The sequence below is a fragment of the Cannabis sativa genome, chromosome 3 (genome assembly GCF_029168945.1).
Source record: "Cannabis sativa cultivar Pink pepper isolate KNU-18-1 chromosome 3, ASM2916894v1, whole genome shotgun sequence".
In the NCBI taxonomy this organism is placed as follows: domain Eukaryota; kingdom Viridiplantae; phylum Streptophyta; class Magnoliopsida; order Rosales; family Cannabaceae; genus Cannabis; species Cannabis sativa.
Window position 1 is genome coordinate 9,199,694 of NC_083603.1, and position 22,739 is coordinate 9,222,432.

General features: G+C 33.1%; 3 protein-coding genes across 3 annotated transcripts; 2 read left to right on the forward strand and 1 right to left on the reverse strand.

Moving 5' to 3' along the window:
- Positions 1-1,108: 1,108 nt before the first annotated feature.
- Positions 1,109-1,600, reverse strand: LOC133035901 (uncharacterized). The gene has a single exon (XM_061112343.1). It carries the CDS (start codon positions 1,598-1,600, stop codon positions 1,109-1,111), a length of 492 nt encoding a protein of 163 aa, XP_060968326.1.
- A 13,046-nt stretch (positions 1,601-14,646) lies between these two features.
- Positions 14,647-17,725, forward strand: LOC133035613 (L10-interacting MYB domain-containing protein-like). The gene is made up of 3 exons (XM_061111640.1): positions 14,647-15,025; positions 16,494-16,847; positions 16,935-17,725. Exons 2-3 carry the CDS (start codon positions 16,494-16,496, stop codon positions 17,532-17,534), a joined length of 954 nt encoding a protein of 317 aa, XP_060967623.1. The 5' UTR covers positions 14,647-15,025; the 3' UTR covers positions 17,535-17,725.
- Positions 17,726-17,813: 88 nt separating this feature from the next.
- LOC133035902 (uncharacterized) lies at positions 17,814-22,051 on the forward strand. Its single transcript, XM_061112344.1, has 5 exons — positions 17,814-18,299; positions 18,376-18,532; positions 18,684-19,115; positions 21,448-21,508; positions 21,952-22,051. The coding sequence occupies exons 1-5, from the start codon at positions 17,814-17,816 to the stop codon at positions 22,049-22,051; spliced, it is 1,236 nt and encodes a 411-aa protein (XP_060968327.1).
- Positions 22,052-22,739: the final 688 nt, after the last annotated feature.

Here is a 22,739-nt window from a genome sequence, read left to right on the forward strand (position 1 = left end):
CTCAGAACATGGGACGAGTCTACAACCTAATAGCACCTCAAAAGAGGCCTGAGAAAATCTATACATCATTTTTTTTGTATTAGTTATAGATAATTACAATTAATTAAACCGCTCAATGTCAACTTGGGTTGTTATTTTTCGGCAAAACACAAGAGATTCTTGTTTTAATTATTGTCTAGGATGCCCTACAAGAATCGGTTCTATCCCTGCATTATTTCACACTTATTCATTTCTTATTTTCCAAATCAGATAATACCAAACCAGCAATGACAGCCGAAAATATATTTCTCCTGAACAAGCTTTTCTTTGATCTTTCAATCCATCTCAAGATGGTTTGAAGTTTTACTGCTTGTAAACTCCAGTTCAGCCATGTTTTGATTATTTACAAACACTTCTTAGAGAAAGGGCAAGCAAAAAATAGATGTAAAGTTGTCTCTTCATGAGCATTGCAAAGAAGACAACTCGATTCATCTATAATTCTAAACTTGAAAAGTCTCTCTCTTGTCTTGAGTCTTTTAAGAGTAGCTGTCCATAACATAAAGCTATGTTTAGGGATATTCAATTTGCACCAAACTACTCTGCTCCAAAAGACTCTTTCTCGATTTTCAGTAATCATCTTGTAACCAATAGAGATAGAGTACTCAGTGTTTGAAAACTAACCTGGATCCGTGAGAAGCTTGATCTTTTCATTACAATCCATAATTTTCCTTCAACACCAGCTACTAAGATTGGGAGGCCGGTATTCCCACCAATTAGCATCTTTGACGTACACATTGTGTATCCATTTAATTAACCCATAGATTGTCTTTTTTTATTGCTAAAGACCAGACATGTTTAAATATTGCAGCATGTTCCATATTGTGATATGCTTAAGAACCCTAATCCTCTTGCCTTCTTGGGTTGGCAAAGCTTTTCCCAAGCCACACATATTGCTTTGGCCTTTCCATAAAAACCTTCTGCAATTGTCTTCAATCTGAGTGATAATTTTCTTGGGAAGAACTAGAATCTGGCTCCAGTACATGGAAAGTGAGCAAAAGAGAATTGATAAGGACAATTCAACCTGCATATGAGATGGTCCTAGTAGCCCACACTTTAATCCTAGTTGCCATCATTTTGCACCAGTAAATTGCATTCTGTGGAGGATATACTTTGAGTGCAAATTGGCAAGCCCAATTATCTGACTAGAGTATAATGCCTGCTGAAAACCTGAAACATCTAGTACTCGTTTAATTTCGGCTTCATCCATACCCGAGCAGTATAGGGCTAATTTGTGAACATTTGGCTCCAAACAATATGTATTTGAAAAGAGTTTCAATCCTTGTAGGATTAAATAGATGCTCTTAAAATTGCCTTTGCAGAATAATATGATATCATCTGCAAAGCTTAGATGATTAAGCTTCAAAGCACTACATCTATCATGAAAGTAGAATTCCTCCTTTTCACTAATTTTCTCCATGATTCTACTTAAGTATTCCATCACAAGTACAAAGAGCAAGGGTGATATTAGATCTCCTTGGCAAAGACCTCTTTTGGATTCAAAGAAACCCTTCATGGAGCCATTGATTAGGAGTGAGAATTTTGGTGTAGAAACACAATTCATTATGAGGGACATGAATTTGTTTGGAAAACTAAAGGCTCGGAGCAGCTCTTCTAAAAATTCACATTCTATAGTATCATAAGCCTTTTGTAAATCAAGTTTGATCATACAGTTTGGTCTGATAGATTTCCTTCCACAGTGTCAGATCAAGTCTTGGCAAATTATAATATTATGAGCTATAAAACTGCCTTTGACAAAACCACCTTGGTTTAGAGCTATTAGATCTCGTAGGATAGTTTTTAGCCTTGAACAGATCAATTTTGTTGCAATTTTATGTAGCACATTGCAGCAAGCAATAGGTCAAAAATCACTTATAGTGATGGGGCATTTCATCTTTGGAATCAGGGTAAGCATGGTTGAATTAATCTCCTGCAACAATTGACCCGATTGTAAAAAGGAAATAATGGCTGCACAGACATCATGTCTAATTAGCTCTCAGCTATCTTGGAAAAAAGTAACTGCTATAACCATCTGGACCGGGGCCTTGATTCTAAGAATGTTGAACACTACATTTTTAATCTCCCAATTTGAGTAATCTGCCATTAGCAAGTCAGCATGTTATTTAGTTAAGAGAGGGCCACGCTCAATAATGTAAACAAAACAGGCTGCCTTTGCATCATTTGAGTTCCAAAAAGAGCCGAGTTGGTGTCTCCATCTTTTGATGGATCATCTACTCTAATTCCTTCAGCATTAGTAATAGAAAAGATTTTATTTTGAGATCTTCTCTCTCTAACACTTAAATGAAAAAGAGACGAGTTGGTGTCTCCATCTTTAGCCCAAGAAAGCTTAGATTTTTGATATAGAAAGGAGTATAAACCCTCATGTACATCAACATATTTTTCCCTTGCTTCTAATTCTCTGTTTAGTAAATCCTTGTTAACAGGATCAGCTTTGCGTTTGTCTTAACACTCTTTAAGCTCCCATTGTTCTTTAATATCTGCCCCCTGAATGTCTAAAAAACCAGATCTATTTATATTTTTAAGGACTGGTTTAAGAGCTCTTAGTTTTGATTCAACTTGGTACATTTTTGTGCCTTTAAATTCCTACTCCCAAACTCTATAAGTTTCTGCTTGTGTGCATTTTATCCCCAACGAGTACGAGATTTTCTTGCTTTGTGTACTCATTTTTTCAATGTAATAATAAATAGCCTAATACATAGGTGCTCTAGTCTAGCTATTGGAAGATTTTACTTTGGTGTTAGTTTTGAGTTACATGGGAAGGTGGGCAAGTGAATGGGGCTATGTCAAAGGGGAGTTCTATTTGCACCCCATAAATGATAAATACACCCTATTATTAAAAAAAATATAAACTTAAATAATTTTTAAAATTTACTCTATTTTATTTTAAAAAAAAAATTTCTCACATTATTTTATGTTAATTTTAATACTTATTTTGATTTCATTTTCATAATTTTTTCTAACTCATGAATATATATTTTTATTTTTTTTCTAAGAAAATTTCATATAATTTTTTATTTTAATTTTTTTGTCATAATATTTAAATTATAATTTATTTTTATTTGATAGGATGTGACTATTTGGAATGTGTTATACATGTTTGCTTGGTTAAAGGATTGATAAGTTGGGTTGGATAGAACTTGCATTACTTGGTCTTTGAGGTGAAATCCTTGATGATGTGTGCTTTCAAAAATAATTTAGAAAATTTTTTTGGAACGTTTGTGACTTTCAAGCTACCCTTGTAGTTTATATCCTAGTTTACCCTTCTTTAAGCTTTTAATTTTAGCTTTATTCTTTGTTTTTACACATGCCTTGAGCTAAAAATTTGAATCCATTATTATCTACCTTTGTCCCTAGCTATACCATAAGTGGATCGTTAGTTTGGGGGGATTGTAATGGAGGAAAGTTTATGTTATGTTTTGTGAAAAATTAATATATTATTGAGAGAATTTTTTTTAAAAAAAATATATATAATTGCAACAACTCAGAAAAAAGAAAAAAAAAGAACAAAATTTTGACAATACAGTGTACATTGGGAAAAAAAGTTGTTTCAAGGATATCAAAGAGAAGATTCTTTCATGAAATTAGTAAAAACAAGGGGATATTGGGATCACTTGTGAAAACCATGAGATAATTTGATTGGAAAAGCTTATGGTATATGTGAGCATAAATAACATCTTTCATCTACAATTGACCTAAGCCTAAAAAGTTTTAAAACCATTGAAGTCTTTAAAGCACATGTTGTTGACATTAGTGGATAGGCTAAATATTGCAAGCTTACTGATAATTAGGTTGTGGATATGTTGGATTGACTTTGAGTATGTATATTAAGTTCCAATTGTTTTTGACATTTGTGAGTTATACTTTTCTTTTTGAGTTTGAATGCTAAAGTTGAGTATTGGGAGCAATTAAATTGAAAATCTAGTTTACAACAGTAGAATCTTGTGAGTGGCGATGGTGTGGTGTGAAATGAAGTAAGGCTTGCTTGGTGTTCATTTGTCTTTAGTTTAGTGTCAATTTTTAATTGAGGGCGAATAAAGGTCAAGTGAGGGGGAGTTTATTAGGACTATATTAGTGTTATTTTTAAGTGGGTTTTTAAAGTGCTTTAGTGAGTTTTAATCGTGTTTTGTGCAATTTTATGGTTTAGTTATTACTATTTTTTCGGGTTTAGTAGTGAAGAAGAATAGAACAAAGTTAATAAAAAACATACAAAATGGATGAATTAAGTAAAGTCTTGTTGCTAGAGCACAAGGAGATGAATTCAAGAAAAAATCCAGAATATTTGATATTGTTAGCCCAAGATATGTTTCCAAGAGGGGGGGTGAATTGGAAATTTAAACTAATTTCGGAAAATTAAAACTTTTAACACAAAATTATGCAATTAGTCAATTAATCAAGTAAAAGCAAGTAGTATGGCAAGCAATATATTAAGACAAATAATTAAACTTGTAAAGTAAAGAGTTTAAGGATTAGAAAATGCAAACTCTCGATTTTTACAAGGTTCGGTAGAACTATGCCACCTACGTCCCTGGTCTTCAAAGCTATGGACCTAGCTTTGAGTTCCAATATCGAGCCAAGTTAACGGGCTTGACTAACCCTTACAACCGGGAAATTTTCACCAAGGTATTTCCAAACCTCTTACAATAGTTTCGCACCCCCGAGGACTATTAACCTCTTTCTCGGATTGTTAAAGTGCCAATCTCACTATTTCTGGGTTGTTTACAAAACCGGTGCCAACCTCACCTCAATCACAATATGGAAATGTGTTTGATATACAAGCTAAAATCACTCTAGAAATATGATGATACAATGGAAACCTAGAGTGAAAAGCAAGCACACTTAAGATGAATAAAATCAAATTTTGGCTCAAAGTGTGTGAAATGTGTTGGTTTGGATTTCAAACTTAGAAGCTCCTTAATCTCACTTAGATAGGTTAGATATATGTAATAAATGCTCAACCAACTTATTTTTTGAAAGAAAAATCGAGTTTATATAGTGTTTGATAAAAAACTAGCCGTTTATAGCCGTTAGCACGTTTCCCGAGGTGGGGTCAGCCATGAACCGGAAGTCCGGATGGGAACCGGAATTCCGGATTGATTACAACCGGAATTCCGGTTGCCAACCGGAATTCCGGATGGCTGACCAGTGGCAAAAGTGCCATTTTTCGGGACTTAAACGCGCATAACTTCTTACTCGATTATCCGATTTCAGAAATTCCAACTTTGTTCTCTTAGTTAAACAAAATGTAATTTAGAAATTCAATCAAAAAAATTTTTGAACTATCGTGTGAGAAAACTTGTTGCACAAGTTAGTGAATGGGCCAAAATTCAAATTTATAAAAACTTAGTGTGCTATGCAAATCACTTTAACAAGACTAAAGTAGATTTATACCATTTAATTTTGAGTAGTCTTGATGTAGAAGAGCCTCCTAGCTTGATTTGCATGTTTTTGATCCCAAGTTGATTTTTCCCGAGAGTTGACCTTGACTTTGACTTTGACTTTGATTTTCGGGTTGACTTTTTGACTTTGGGATTTTGAAGACCTCTTTTGAATAGGGTCTTGAGTTGTTGATCCCTTGATGAATCTTTTGCTCTTGATATGCTTGTTGAGTCCATTTAGTGTTGCTTTTAAAAGTTTGGTAAAAATACCAAAATATTTATTTTCTCTTTTAAATTTGCTACAAAATCAATAAATCATTAGTAACAAATAATAATCAAATATTTGCTAATCATCAAAACAAGGAGATCGAAAAGTTTGAGTTAACAATCTCCCCCTTTTTGATGATATCAAATATTTGATTATTTTGAAAGGGAAAGAAAAAATTTAAGCAAAGTAAGTTGGATTAGCTCCCCCTTAATGTGTGCAAGAAAAAAAATTTACCTTTTAATTTTACCTTGCATGAATTTGTAAACTCCCCCTCAATTTTTACTTATGATAAAAGGATTAGATACCAAAAAAAATTTGAGGTGATGCCAAAAATTAATCAATAGTTGTTCTCCCCCTTTTGATTCATCAAAAAGGGTGGCAAGGAATTCACAAAAAAAATAAAGGAAAAGAGAAAAAAAATAATAAAAAATAAAAACAAAGCAACAAGCCAATGCATTAAAAAAAAACATAGCATCCAAAATAACATTCAACACAACAAACAAACAACAACAACAAAAAAATAAAACAAAGAAAAAGTACCAACTAACACAAAGTCAAAAGGCATGAAGCCTTTGCACACAACCAAAAAAAAAAAAAATCAAAAGAAACTAAATAAGCCAAAAAAAAATAATGCAAGAACTAGTTTGGTGGGGGGCCAAAGCGATCCATGTATGCCCTCCATTGTGCCATCTCCTCTTGCACATTAGCAAACCCATGCACCATGTCACTCCTCATGGTGTTGATGTCATTGTTGAGGTTGGTGAGTTGTGAGTTGAGATCATTCCTCAAGGTTTGAAATTGGCTGTCAACCGAAGTGTGAAGACGAGTAAAGGCTTCCTCAAGGTTGAATTGGGGAAAAGTAGGCATGGGAGGAGCTTGAGGAGGCATCTCTTCTTCTTCTTCTTCTTCTTCTTCACTTTCACTTGCGGGCAAATTAATTTCTTCATCATCACTCTCCAAATCAATTTGCATTCTTTGCCCTCTTTTGGGTGTGAACACCCATTCATTGTTAAGGAATTTGTAACCCATAGCCTTGAAAGTTTTGGATCCTAGAATGTCACTAGAGGTAGGATCATTTTTCTTTTCATGTAGGGTAGGAATTCCTAAGAGAGGAAAAAGGTAGCTAAGAAGAAAACCAAAGGGAAGTGCCTTAATCATATTAGGCTTGTCCACATCAAGTATGAATTTTAAAATAAGATAGCCTAGGTTGATGGGTGTGGTTTTGGCTATGATGAGATGCATGAGTAATTGATCAATGGAATTGATCTCATCTTGGTGGCCACTTCTAGGAGCAAGATTTGCAACAATAAATTTGTGGAAGATTTTAGCCTCTAAGGTGAGTTGGTGTCTTTTTGGTCTCATAATAAAAGGGTCATCACCACAAATATTCCTAGAACACTCATCAAAGTTAAAAATGCCATCATTTTTGAGAGAAAGTTTGGGTTCAAGTAATATGCCACCATTTGGTGCTCCTAACATGTCATTGAGAGAGGCTACATTGAGTTCAAAAGCTACTCCTCTAAGGGTTCCTCTAACACCTAAAGGTTCTAATGTAGGTTTAATGCAAGCATAAAAACCTTGAACTAGCCTAGGATACAATGGAGTATTAATTTGAATAAAAGATGTCCAACCTAGGGTATCAAAATGATGACTAAAATCAACACAATCAAGGCTAGGGAGATCACAAATTTTACCTTTGAGAATTTTCCTAGAGGAGAAATCATTGACAAACTTGTTGTGATCTTCATCATTGAAGAAGAGAGTGGGCTCTTGCCTTGCTTTTGCCCTTATTTCCCTTTGTTGAATTGCACTAGCCATTCTCTTGGAAGCTCTTGATGAGGAAGCCATTGAAGAACACACTTCTCTTTTTTTTTAATTATTGAAAGATGAGAGTGAGGCTTTGAAGGAGAGAATTTTAGAGAAAAAGAGATGATGGCTGTTGTATTAGGGTTGAAAAAACTGAATGGGGGAGGAAAAATTCAGTGGTAGGGTTTAAAAAGGGAAAAAATCGCATTAAAAAGACAAAACTGCCCCTTTTGCTGATCCTGTGCCATCCGGAATTCCGGATGGTACAACCGGAATTCCGGTTGGTACAGGACCAGAAAAAAAAGTTCCTAAAAATGTGCTAAAAAATCCAATTTTGACCCAAATGACCCCAAACCAATTCTAATACCTTTAATATGATAAAACAAAATTGCTCAAACAAGAAAATCTGAAAAATAATGAAAAATGACGATTTACGGTAAGTTTTTCGAAAATTGCCAAGAAAACTAGAACCGTACCAAAAATGAGTTTTATGCAACGAAATTGAAAAATTCTTTTTCCAGCAGTTTTATAAAATAAAATGTGAGGTGTACAAACTTACGGAATCGAAAAATGTTGAAAAATGAGAGAGTTTGGCGAAAAACACTCTTTTAGGCCTAAAAATCTAAAAATTCAACAAGTGAGGTACCAAAAATTTGTTTCATGCAAATTTCAATCAAGGCAAACCTATAGGCATACTAAATACATTCAATTTCACATATTCAAGCATATAGACACATAAGAAAATCAAATATGCAAAAATTCACATGTTCACTTGTTTAAAGACAATTCCAAAGATCACCAAAAATCCACATTTTGACCTATAATCTTGAGTTTTCAACAAGTATGGTTCATATAGGTCAAGTATCAATAAATTTTCTCATATATGCATATAAATCTCATTAATATCATATTTGGAACAATTATGCATAAATAAGTAAGTAAAGAGATATGAAATTTTTCATAGCTAGCAAACCTTATATTTCATTTAAGTTGGTCATGCCTAGCTCTCTTCTAATGAAACTAAATCTCTCATCACTAAGAGGCTTGGTGAATATAAACGCTAATTGGAATTCGGTGCTTACAAAGTCTAGCAAAATATCACCTCTTTGGATATGATCTCTAAGGAAGTGGTGCCTTATGTCAATATGCTTGGCTCTAGAATGCAATATTGGATTCTTAGAGAGGTTAATGGCACTAGTGTTATCACACTTTATGGGTGTACATTCAAAATCAATATCAAAATCCTTAAGAGTTTGTTTCATCCAAAGTATTTGTGCACAACAACTACCCGCGGCTATATATTCGGCTTCTGTTGTGGATAGAGCTACCGAGTTTTGTTTCTTGCTAAACCATGACACTAAGGAATTTCCTAGAAAGTGACAAGTTCCACTAGTACTTTTTCTATCCGTCTTACAACCGGCAAAGTCGGCATCCGAGTAGCTAACTATTTCAAAGTTTGAGTTCTTGGGGTACCAAAGTCCTAGACTCATTGTGCCTATCAAGTATCTAAATATTCTTTTAACGGCACTCAAGTGGGATTCTTTAGGACAAGATTGGTACCTAGCACAAAGACCAACACTAAACAAAATATCCGGTCTACTAGCGGTTAAATATAATAAAGAGCCAATCATACCTCGATACTTGGTGATGTCCACATTCTTACCGCTTTCATCTTTGTCCATCTTTATGGATGTGCTCATGGGTGTATTCATGGACTTTGCATTTGCCAAGTCAAACTTTTGAAGAAGATCCTTGATGTACTTAGTTTGACCTATGAATATGCCATCCTTTTGTTGCTTGATTTGAAGTCCAAGAAAAAAGTTGAGTTCTCCCATCATGCTCATCTCAAACTCACTATGCATACACTTAGAAAATTCTTCACAAAGAGCATCATTAGTAGCACCAAAAATAATATCATCAACATAGATTTGTACTATAATAATGTCTTTGGATTTTCTTTTTATAAAAAGTGCATTATCCGCTTTACCCATTGAAAAACCATTTGAAATAAGAAAAGTGCTTAATCTTTCATACCAAGCTCTAGGAGCTTGCTTTAAACCATATAAAGCCTTTTTCAATTTGTAAACATGGTTAGGGTATTTATGATTTTGAAAACCGGGTGGTTGAGAGACATAAACCTCTTCCATAATGTACCCATTTAAGAATGCGCTTTTTACATCCATTTGATACAAGATAAAATTCTTGTGGCATGCAAAAGCTAACAGCATTCTAATGGACTCAAGTCTTGCTACCGGGGCAAAGGTTTCCTCATAATCAATTCCTTCTTCTTGATTGTAACCTTGGGCCACTAATCTAGCCTTGTTACGCACAATGACCCCATGCTCATCTACCTTATTTCTATAGACCCATTTTGTTCCAATCACCGATTGATGTGACGGTCTTGGAACTAACTCCCAAACATTATTTCTTATAAATTGATTTATTTCTTCTTGCATAGCTAGAAGCCAAAATTCATCAACTTCGGCCTCTTTAAAATTCTTTGGTTCAATTTGAGAAATAAAAGCAATGAAATTACACAAGTTTCTAAGGGAGTTTCTAGTAGTGACACCTTGAGAAGGATCACCTAGAATTTGGTCTATAGGATGAGCACTTTTGAATTTCCACTCATGTGGAAGGTTAGAGTTCATACCTTGGCTTTCATTTACCTTTTCCATGGGTGGTTCCTCTTTGGGAGTTTGTGAAGGAGCATTGGAAGTCTCTCCAATTTCGAGATTTTGAACCTCATCTCCCAAACCTACAACATCATCATCTAAACTTTTGCTTGTAGGCGGGTTAGTCTCATCAAAAGCAACATGAATAGATTCTTCAACAACATTAGTTCTTTTGTTATAAATTCTATAAGCTTTACTATGTGTTGAATACCCTATAAAAATTCCAACATCGGATTTAGCATCAAATTTTCCAAGGTTGTCCTTGGTGTTTAAAATGTAACATTTGCATCCAAAAACTTTAAAATAGCCAATGTTGGGTTTTCTTCCTTTCCAAAGCTTATAAGGGGTTTTATTCATGTTGGGCCTAATGAAAACACGATTCAAAATATAGCAAGAGGTATTGACGGCCTCGACCCAAAAATATTTTGGTAATGAAATTTCATTTAGCATTGACCTAGCCATTTCTTGAATTGTTCTATTCTTCCTTTCGACAACTCCATTTTGTTGTGGAGTTCTTGGTGCCGAAAAGTTATGGTTAAAACCATGATCATCACAAAACAATTCTAAGGCATCATTGTCAAACTCACCACCATGGTCACTCCTAACGGAGGTAATAGAATATCCTTTTTCATTTTGCACATTTTTACAAAATTTGACAAAGTTTTCCAAAACATCACTTTTAAGAGTCAAGAAAATAACCCAAGTAAATCTTGAAAAATCATCAACAATTACAAATGCATAGTATTTACCACCAAGACTAGCAATTCTAGAAGGACCAAATAAATCAATATGAAGCAATTGTAAAGGTCTAGTAGTTGAAATTTCTTTCTTGGAATGAAAAGATGTTTTAATTTGTTTTCCAAATTGGCATGCATCACAAAGTTTATCTTTAACAAACGGAATAGATGGCAAACCAATAACAAGATCTTTTCTAACCAATTTTGAAATAGAATCCATACTAGCATGTCCTAATCTTCTATGCCACAACCAAGAATTATCATTCATAACGGTTAAACATTTATTTTTACTATCAAAAGAATCAACATCAATAACATACACATTATCCTTCCTTACTCCAAGGAAAATAACTTCATTGGTTGAAACATTTTCAATGGAGCATTTTGAGGATTCAAACACAACACGAAAATCTATATCACATAATTGACTAATACTAAGAAAGTTATGTTTAAGATTATCAACAAGAAGCACATTTTTAATACATGGAGAGTATACGTTACCGATATCACCAATGCCCAAGATTTTTCCTTTTGAATTGTCTCCAAAAGTGACAAAGCCACTTTCCTTGCTTTTAAAGCTTGAAAATCTTGATGGATCACCGGTCATATGTTTTGAACATCCACTATCCAAGAACCATAAGCTTTGGCTCTTTCTTGTTAATTCCTACAAAAACAAGTTCATTTGTTGGCTTTTGGTACCCATATAACTTTGGGTCCATTCATGTTAGTTCTAGAACCCTTTGGTACCCATTTAGTCTTGCCTAGATATGCAAATTTCTTTACATGACAATAGGAAATAGTATGACCATCTCGGTTACAATATGTGCATGTAAAGTGAGGTAGACTAGATGATTTCACAAAAAAGTTTCTCAAAAATTTTTGTTTCTTACTAGGATCATAACCAATACCATTTTTTGAAAAACCACATGATTGGTTTCCCACCATGAGATCATAGCCTTCCTTACCTCTAGTGAAGGTATATATGTCCTTTTTTAGGCTTCTCGCATGGGCTTTCAAATCAATAATTTCTTTCTTATGTGAAGCACATGTAGCACATTGAGATTTAGCTATAAGTTCTTTTTCATTTATTTTCAAAATCTCAATTTCTTTTAAAAGCATGTTGGTCTTCTCTCTAAGGGTTTGGTTTTTAACAAGCAATTTACCAAAATCATCAAATAGTTCCTTAAATGAATTAGACAACTCATCATATGACATATCTAAGTTATCATCATCATTTTCGCTATCACAATCATTTTGGTTAGAAATGCTTACCCCATCATCAAGTACCATCATGCACATGTTTGCCACTTCATTCTTTCCTTCTTCTTCGGAGTCCTCTTCGTCACTATTGAGCCAATCCGCCAACATTTCCCTTCCTTTGTATTTGTTCTTCTTTCTCATTGGACAATCCATCTTCATATGTCCGGGCTTCTTGCACTCAAAGCAAATTGGTGGATCATCTTTGCTTTTTCTTTCTTTTGAGTCACTCCCTCTTTGTGGCTTCTTCCCAAAGTTCTTTTTGAATTTCATGAACTTTTTGTATTTCTTAGAGAAGAGTGCCAAGTCCTCCATGTCACTACATAAGCTTTCCTCATCTTCTTCACTAATGGCATGGGAGGAGGAAGACTTGAATGCAATAGTCTTCTTTTTCTTCTCAACTTCCTCTTCTTCTTGAGCACTCATGAAAATTTCATGGTTCATGAGTGAGCCAATTAGTTCTTCCAAGGGAAGTGTTGAGAGATCCTTAGCTTCTTGAATGGCAACCACCTTTCCTTGATAAGCCTTGGTGAGACTTCCCAAAATCTTGGTCACCATATCCTTTTGAGTAAGTACCTTGCCAAGAGAGTTCAAACCATTAGTAATTGTAGTGAAGCGAGTATACATATTAGCAATGGTTTCATCCGATTTCATCTTAAAGTTCTCATATTGAGTGGAATAAATTTGAATTTTAGTTTCCTTCATAGCACTAGTTCCTTGATGAGTAACTTCAAGCATTTTCCACATATCATAAGCGGTAGAGGCTTGTTCAATATTTTTAAAAATATCTCTATCCAAACCACATATAAGAGCATATTTAGCTTTAGCATTTTTAGAAAGCATTTTCTTATCATTTTCATCATATGCTTCATAAGTCTTAATTACTTCAACACCATTTATGACATGTTTAGCAACATAAGGACCACTAGACACAATATGCCACAAATCATAGTCAATAGATTGAAGGTAAGTTTCCATTCTAATTTTCCAATAAGGAAAATCTACTCCATTGAAGTATGGTGCTCTATTTGTGCTAAAACCTTCTAACATGTTATTTTGTGAATTACTTGGAAATGCCATGCTCTAGATTGTGAAATCTAATCAAATAATTTGAGCCCTTGCTCTGATACCAATTGTTAGCCCAAGATATGTTTCCAAGAGGGGGGGTGAATTGGAAATTTAAACTAATTTCGGAAAATTAAAAATTTTAACACAAAATTATGCAATTAGTCAATTAATCAAGTAAAAGCAAGTAGTATGGCAAGCAATATATTAAGACAAATAATTAAACTTGTAAAGTAAAGAGTTTAAGGATTAGAAAATGCAAACTCTCAATTTTTACAAGGTTCGGTAGAACTATGCCACCTACGTCCTTGGTCTTCAAAGCTATGGACCTAGCTTTGAGTTCCAATATCGAGCCAAGTTAACGGGCTTGACTAACCCTTACAACCGGGAAATTTTCACCAAGGTATTTCCAAACCTCTTACAATAGTTTCGCACCCCCGAGGACTATTAACCTCTTTCTCGGATCGTTAAAGTGCCAATCTCACTATTTCCGGGTTGTTTACAAAACCGGTGCCAACCTCACCTCAATCACAATATGGAAATGTGTTTGATATACAAGCTAAAATCACTGTAGAAATATGATGATACAATGGAAACCTAGAGTGAAAAGCAAGCACACTTAAGATGAATAAAATCAAATTTTGGCTCAAAGTGTGTGAAATGTGTTGGTTTGGATTTCAAACTTAGAAGCTCCTTAATCTCACTTAGATAGGTTAGATATATGTAATAAATGTTCAACCAACTTATTTTTTGAAAGAAAAATCGAGTTTATATAGTGTTTGATAAAAAACTAGCCGTTTATAGCCGTTAGCACGTTTCCCGAGGTGGGGTCAGCCATGAACCGGAAGTCCGGATGGGAACCAGAATTCCGGATTGATTACAACCGGAATTCCGGTTGCCAACCGGAATTCCGGATGGCTGACCAGTGGCAAAAGTGCCATTTTTCGGGACTTAAACGCGCATAACTTCTTACTCGATTATCCGATTTCAGAAATTCCAACTTTGTTCTCTTAGTTAAACAAAATGTAATTTAGAAATTCAATCAAAAAAAATTTTGAACTATCGTGTGAGAAAACTTGTTGCACAAGTTAGTGAATGGGCCAAAATTCAAATTTATAAAAACTTAGTGTGCTATGCAAATCACTTTAACAAGACTAAAGTAGATTTATACCATTTAATTTTGAGTAGTCTTGATGTAGAAGAGCCTCCTAGCTTGATTTGCATGTTTTTGATCCCAAGTTGATTTTTCCCGAGAGTTGACCTTGACTTTGACTTTGACTTTGACTTTCGGGTTGACTTTTTGACTTTGGGATTTTGAAGACCTCTTTTGAATAGGGTCTTGAGTTGTTGATCCCTTGATGAATCTTTTGCTCTTGATATGCTTGTTGAGTCCATTTAGGGCCCGTTTGGAATAGCTTTTTAAAAAGTTGAAAGTGCTTTTTGAAAAAGTTGTTGCTTAAAAAGTGTTTGGTAAAATAAAAAAAATAGCTTATTTTAAAATTTAAGCTAAAATTGTGGCTTTTAGTTAAAGTTGGCACACACCAACTTTTAGATTTTAGCTTTTACGGGAAGCTGAAATTTGGGTTTAATGAATTTTTTAGTTGACCCAATTACCCTCATTTAAATTAAAAAACTATCATTTTATTGAGGGTTTTTTTCAATCGTAAAATCAACCCAGACATATTGTATATTGCTGCTCCTCAAGTTCAATCGCAGGAATCTTCTCCTTCCCCGATCACTCGCACCGCCGTTTGCCAACACCGTCATCAATAACTCTGCACAATTAAGGTTTATCTCTTAACTTTTCCTTTGAATGCCATAGAAATATTTTTTGATTTTTCTTTTCAATCGAACCAATTTCTTTCTTTTCAATTTCTTTTATGTGATTATCATTTTAGATGATAAAATGTTCACTGTAAAATGATGCATCGATAGGTTCAACTGGGCTTCCTATATCATTACAATAAGTTCACAACATTTATGTTTAATAAAAAAGAAGCAAAACCGTGAATAGTAATAATTCAAAAATAACAAATAAAGTCATGTGATTAGATGTGTACCTCAATGAATTTTAATACATTCAAATGGTACTCTACTGTATTAAATGGTTCAATCTCATTATTGTTGCAGTAGATAATATTGATAGCCCAGAAATCTTGAATCTAATGTCAAAGTGACAAAAAAAAAGACCAACTTTAACATTAGAAAATGATAGAACCATTTTGGCATTAAGTAAAAGATTAGATACTTATCAGGAATGATAGAGAGAAGAAGACGCTCACCTCCATTAATGATTCATCTAAGCTTTAATCACTGTAACAAAAATGGGTTTGTTCCTCTTTAGTTATCAAAGAAGAAAGTTCATCACTTTTCCAAAATAAATCATTTTCTAGCAAAACCAATGGAAAAAAATTGTTACTTTTTCTCACACCCATTATCACAGTTCTTACTCTCTTCTTCTTCTTCTTTTTCCTCAAACTCATCTTCAAAATCTTCTTCCTCACAGAACAAGGTATCAAGAACCATTGAAGAATTTTGTAGGTCTTGAACCTCATCAAAATAGGTCATTTTTTATTCTTCCAAGAAAAATAAAGTAGAATAAAAATCACAACTTTACTCTTTATTAGTATGCCATGAAACTAAAAAATGTAAAGCTTTAAAAGCCTAAACCCCAAATACCCATATTCTATATCTATATATGTATCGGCAAGCCTTACTTTTACTTTCTCTTTCTACAATATGATGAGAAAGTGAGAGAGGGAGATAAATAAGTCAATAGTAAACCTTAGTCTTATATATGTGTATGTTGAAAATTATATATAAAAAGACAGATCAAATCAGAACTATATAAAAATAATATATATATAATCAAGGTAATTAAGCTTACCACTACTGTAAACTAGATAGACTGACCTTAACTCTTGGCATCATAGTGTTACTCATATCTATATAATAACTAGTTAATTATAGTACTGGTACTATATTTTGATAAGAGTACTAACAAAAAACTATGCAAGAACATATATATATATATTATATACATATAAATATTAGAAAATCAGTGTTTACATTACTTTGGTCTCACTTTAAAATTCTACTTTATGATAAAAATTTTAAGTACCCAAATAGAATAGAATGATGATGAGGCTATCATCATAATTATTATGTGTTTTTCGTGTTGGATTACTCTTTAGCTTTATGACTCATTATTTTACTTTTTACTTCTTAATAAAACTTATTATTTTAATTTAATTAGATGGAGAAAGAAAAAAATATTTGTACTAAAGGTGATGTAGCAGTACCACGAGGTAAAGCAATATGGAATTCTGAGAGTGTGAATTTTTTCTTGGAATTCTGTATCAAAGAGGTTGAGGATGGACATCGTCCTACTACTTATTTAGATAAAATTGGATATCTAAACTTGATTACAAATATGAAAAAAGCAACTGAAAGAGATTACACTAGAGCCCAGCTAAAAAATAAATGGGATGGATTGAAAAATGAATGGAAGCTTTGGAAGCAACTCAAGGGAAAAGAAACTGGTTTAGGATGGAGTATGCAAAAGAATACAATTGATGCAACTGAAGATTGGTGGAATAGTAAATTACAGGTACATTATAATCTTGTTAAATATTTATATGAAACTAAAAGACTTTTTTATGAATGGTACATTTAATTAACAAACTTTCTTTTGTAGACTCATCCCGATGCTGCAAAGTTTCGCATTCGGGGAATTGAACCAGAAGTAGAGGAAAAATTAGATAAGATTTTTATGAACACTGTTGCTACAGGAGAGTATGCTTGGACACCTTCATCTGGAATAATTCCATCTGAGTCTGAAAAGCCTTTTAATGATACTGAAACCTTACATGAACAACTTGAGAGTAGTGATGATGATATAGAGATGCCTAATATTGATAGATTTTCTAAAGAGAAAACTAGCAAGAGAACAACTGAGCCACTTGAGAAACAAAATAAAAAAATGAAAAATGGAAAAGGAAAAATGAAGAAGACAGGGCCCGTAATGATATTTGAACAAATTGGTCGCCTTGCTGATGCCGTGGAGACAAGAAGTAGAAATATTGAAATAGCTAGAAAAGAGAATAGTATTGCCGAAGTTATGAAAATGTTAAATTCTTTGCCTGAAATCGAGAAAGGGAGCAGCTTGTATTTATTTGCAACGCGCTTGTTTATCATGAAAGAGAAGAGAGAGATGTTTGCTTCATTGGAAGAACCTGAGTTAATGCTTACTTGGCTCAAGAATGAGTATACTCTGGAATATAATTATAATGCTTAAATCGTTCAGAATAGTAGCCTTTATTTTCTAAACTTTGTGTAATGACTTTAATATATTTTTGTTATGTTATTTCTTTAATCGTATTGCTCTCAAGACTTTAATATATGTTTGTTATGTTTTTTCTTTAATTGTATTTGTTCTTCAGACTTGGTGTTATCACTAGTATGAATATGCTTTATTATTTTTTTTAACTTGCATTTGCTATAAAGACTTTATGGCTATTTCATATGTATTTCATATACTCTTTAATATTTACAGGATAATTTTAAATTAGAAATAATGGCAGACACTGATGAGGAGATTGAGTTACAATCGGCGTATCTAGCTACATATCTAGTTCAACATTATTATACAACATACATTGAAAAGACTCCTTGTATGAATTCTTCTCAAACTGGTCATATGTGGTTGATGGAAATATTACAAGGAAATGAAAGTAGATGTCATAGAATGTTTAGGATGGAGAAGTGTGTTTTCATTAAATTATGCAATGAATTGGAAGCTAATTATGGATTTAAGGGTTCGAAGAGAATGTGTGCTCTTGAAATATTAGGCATGTTTTTATTTACATTAGGTCACGGTGCTGGAAACCGCTTGACACAAGAGCGATTCCAGCACTCAGGCGAGACAGTTAGTCGATATTTCAATAAGGTTTTAGATGTTTTATGTCATATGAGTGTAGATGTATTAAAACCTCCAGACCCAGACTTTAAAGATGTTCCTGAAGAGATATTGAGAGATTCTAGATACATGCCTCATTTTAAGGTAAGTCATACTTTAAAATTATACATTTTTTTTTCTAGCTATAGTATATTTTTATAATTTAGTGTTCTTTTTTTAGAATTGTATTGGCGCAATAGACGGTGTACATGTGAATGCCGTAATTCCTCCTGAAGATCAAGTACCGTTTGTTGGTAGAAAAGGGGTACCAACTCAGAATGTCATGGCAGTATGTAATTTTGATATGCAATTTATATATGCATATGCCGGGTGGGAAGGTTCTGCTCATGATACAAGAATTTTTTATTCAGCTTTACGTAGTTCAACTTCAAATTTTCCAAAACCTCCCCAAGGTTGCCATCTAAACACATTTATAAATTATTAAAGTTTTATAATTTTTTAATTATGTTTTTATATTTTATTTGACAGGAAAATATTATTTAGTAGACGCGGGATACCCACAAATTATAGGTTTTTTAGGACCATATAAAGGCCAAAGATACCATCTTCCACAATTTCAACGAGGTAGCAAACCTACTGGCTATAAAGAGGTATTCAACCAGGCACATTCTTCTCTTCGAAGTGTTATTGAAAGAACTTTTGGAGTATGGAAGAAGAGATGGAAAATATTAAGAGATATGCCTAGTTATCCATACCAGAAGCAAGTAAAAATAGTGATTGCATCAATGGCCTTGCATAATTACATTCGAAGGCATGCAAAATGTGATCGACATTTTGAGAAAATTAGAGACAATCCAGATTATTGTGCAAATAATCAAACGAATATTGAAGATGAAGATGAGACCATTACAACTTCAAATTTAAATGAAATGGACAATATCAGAGATATGATTGCTGCAAGTTTAATGGGACATAATTAAAATATATTCATATATATTTTGTCAAATTAAATTGATTGTTATGAGCAAAATTTGTAATAATCTAAAATTATTTAATAGATAATATTTATGTTGATTTTTTAATTATTTTTAAATATCTACTAATTATTTTATTATATATACAAAAATTAAATATTATAAAAAAATTATTATTATTTTCAATAAAATAAAAAAAAATTATAAATATATGTTAATATGTATGAATTTATTTGAATAAATACATATGATACCTATTTTGGTCATTGTGTATTTGACAACTATATAATCATTTAGTTTACCAAACACTTATATAAAACTTTTTAAACTCACAGTTGTTTTAAAATTATATTTACCAAACACTCAGCAGCTTTTTCTCACAGCACAGCTACAGCTGCTTTTTCTCACAGCACAGCTACAGCTGCTTTTTGCCACAGCACAGCTGTGCCAAACTGGCCCTTAGTGTTGCTTTTAAAAGTTTGGTAAAAATACCAAAATATTTATTTTCTCTTTTAAATTTGCTACAAAATCAATAAATCATTAGTAACAAATAATAATCAAATATTTGCTAATCATCAAAACAAGGAGATCGAAAAGTTTGAGTTAACAGATATGATTGCAGCTTCCAAAATTCAATGTCATGGCATTAAAAGGTAAAAATTTGGCAGTAAAGTCGTGTTTAGAAGGTTTGTAGGCAGACCTCAATGTTGGGATTCAATGTTGAGGCATGGGACTTGTTGTTGCTCACTGCTTAAATTAGAGCTTCAAGGGCTGCGACATGCTCTGGCAGTGTCACGGCACACTAGGAAAAATCTGGAAGATTCATCCGTGCTTAAAGAGACATAGGCTGCGACATGCTCTGGCAGCGTCGCCGCCCGTAGCTAATTTGGCAAAATTTTAGGGTTTTAATCCTAATGTGAGGCTTTATAAAGGGAATGTTGGCACTTTTCAAAGAAATAATTTCGAGGGACAAAAATTGGAAGCAGAAGGCGGTTTTGGAGACTTTCATCCATATTTTTCGACGAGTTCCTTCTTTTATTTATTTTGTTATATTCTTAATTAATTGTTGGCATTTTTTTTCAATGACTACGAGTAGCTACACTTTCAACTAGGGTTGTTAATGGAGGTTGTTTGACACTTTATTTTGATTTAATGTGATTTAATTCTTTCCCAATTTTTTGTGTATCTATTTCATTCATACTTGATTGCTTTTAATATCTTGATCACCAATTAACTATTTAATGATTTCAATACAAAATTTGAGAAGTGAGTATTGATTATGCTATAGTAAAATAGACACAAATTTTGATATAGGACGAGAGTAACTATATAGTTTGTGTAGCATTTAGGATTTTTATGCTTACTGCTTCTTATTTGTTAAATTTATCATGAAAGTAGAAAGTTTGTATATAGGTTGAGATTTATATATCCTAACCCGAATATAAGTTTCTTTAGTAAATCCGCTATCACATGAAGATTGGAATTTGAGAATTAAATTATATTAAACCATATAAAGTAGATTCAATCGAAATTAATCACCCTAAACATTAATCATTGTTAATTTCACTTTAAATATTTTTTTTTCCTTTTTAGTAGAATTTAAAAACTTCTTTTCTTAATATTATTGTCACTAAATAGAATTAGAAATTGAATTATTTGGCACTTAACTACAGTCCTTGTGGGATCGACCTCACTCTTGTGAGTTTATTACTTGTAAGCGATACATATACTTGTGTGTTAGAACTTTCGAAAGAGTAAAGGCAAGAATAAAGCTGAACCATAATGAGTTTGGAGCTAGCTCAGTGAAAATTGTACATATCTAGACAGTTAGACCTAAAGGGTTATGATCTTTGGGACAACATAAGCTCAGTTTTGTTTGTCGTTAGGGAACACTTTTGCTATTCCGTATTTTATGTTTATTTGAAAAATAGATTATGGTATCCAGACTTGTAAACATTTTGTAAATATGAAGTATGTTTAGTAAATTTTTATTTAATACAAAAAAAAAATTATTATACGCGTTTTTATAGTAAGCCATTTGGCTAGGAAAGGTTAGCACAATAATTAAGAAAATATCGTACCGTGCCTAAACTAGTAGGGTGTTACAGTTCGTTACCCTTTGTATGAAAGGATAAAGCCCTATTTATAAACTGAGACCAGGTTTATTGATCAACTTGGAGCCGTTAGGATTTGGTGTATAGAAATAAGCCCACTGATGGGGTAAAATACAATATAATATTAACTTTAGGCTTGGTAGGTGAGGCCTAAATGAGGGATATCTGTCGTCCATACATCATCGTATTGTCTAATGTTGACAGGTGGCCGTGTGCCACTGATCATGTATAGTGTGAGTCAGAGGAGTGGGTGTTGCACAAAAAGGTAGGTTATTTTTTTGTGTTGTGCACCTTTCCCAGGTCTGATTTGGGGGACAGGCCCCTAATTTTATGGGATTTAGTGTCAACGATGTGCCACATTAGAAAGACCCAGAAGGTTGGTTTTCGCGACACCCAAGAAGGTTGGCTACCGTGATACCCTTTGGAATACCCTTTTAGATACTCGTGGAGTATACGTTTATGTCTCATCAGACACTTGGTAATTCGATTGAGTCAGCTCTCCGAATTCGTTGCTCTAACTTCATTCATAGTCAAGTCTTAATCAAATCCCAACTATCAGTAAGCCAGCTTCATGCTTGGGTTGGACCACTATCTGATTAGGCCTTTAGAATAGGCTCACAAATTGACTTAAGGATACCACACGCACATGTGTTGTTTGTCTGGAAACATGAATAATACTTGTTATAAAGGCTTTTGTTTCACTTTTAGGAATCGCAATAGTACAACCAATTACATAGCCAAGAATACTCTAGAGATAGAGTTAGTGCTTGATAGCCAAGAATACTCTAGAGATAGAGTTAGTGCTTGATGGAATGAGAAAATTCTCTTTGCTGCTTATGCTGCTATTGTTCCAAATAAGCATACTCTTGTAATTTATTTTCTTCTTTTGTGAAAATTTTTCTTTTAAAAAAAGAGCCAAATCTTCTGTCCCAATTTTTTTTTGTCTCTCTATCCCAATCCAATTAAAATACTCCACTTCAATTAAATGTATATCCCCTTATTTAATAAAGTTAATATATTTAAAGACTATTTTAGTTAAAATAAAATAAATAAAGACACTATTTTAGTTAAAATTGGCACCTAAATAATAAAGACACTTGAATAAAATAAGAGAAACTTACAAAAATACTGAAATTTTGGTTAAGTTTTACAAAAATACTGTCACACGAAATTTTTTTAAAAATACTGTGTTTTTATAAAACACCAGTAGAACACAAAATAGAACAACTCAAAACAACAGTAGAACAACTAAAAAACACCAGTATAACAACAGTGAAAACTTAACACAATATACTACAGTATGAAACTTATAAAAAAATACACTAAAAAAGTAAAAAATACCGCCTAGCAGTATTTTTGTAAAAAAAAATGGCAAAAGTTAGTATTCCATGTAAATTTCTTTAAAATAAAATGAATTCCGTTAAAAAAACAAAAAAAAAAGAAGAAGAGTAAAATAAGATTTTAGTTAAAAAAAAATAGGGGCGTGTTCATTTTTT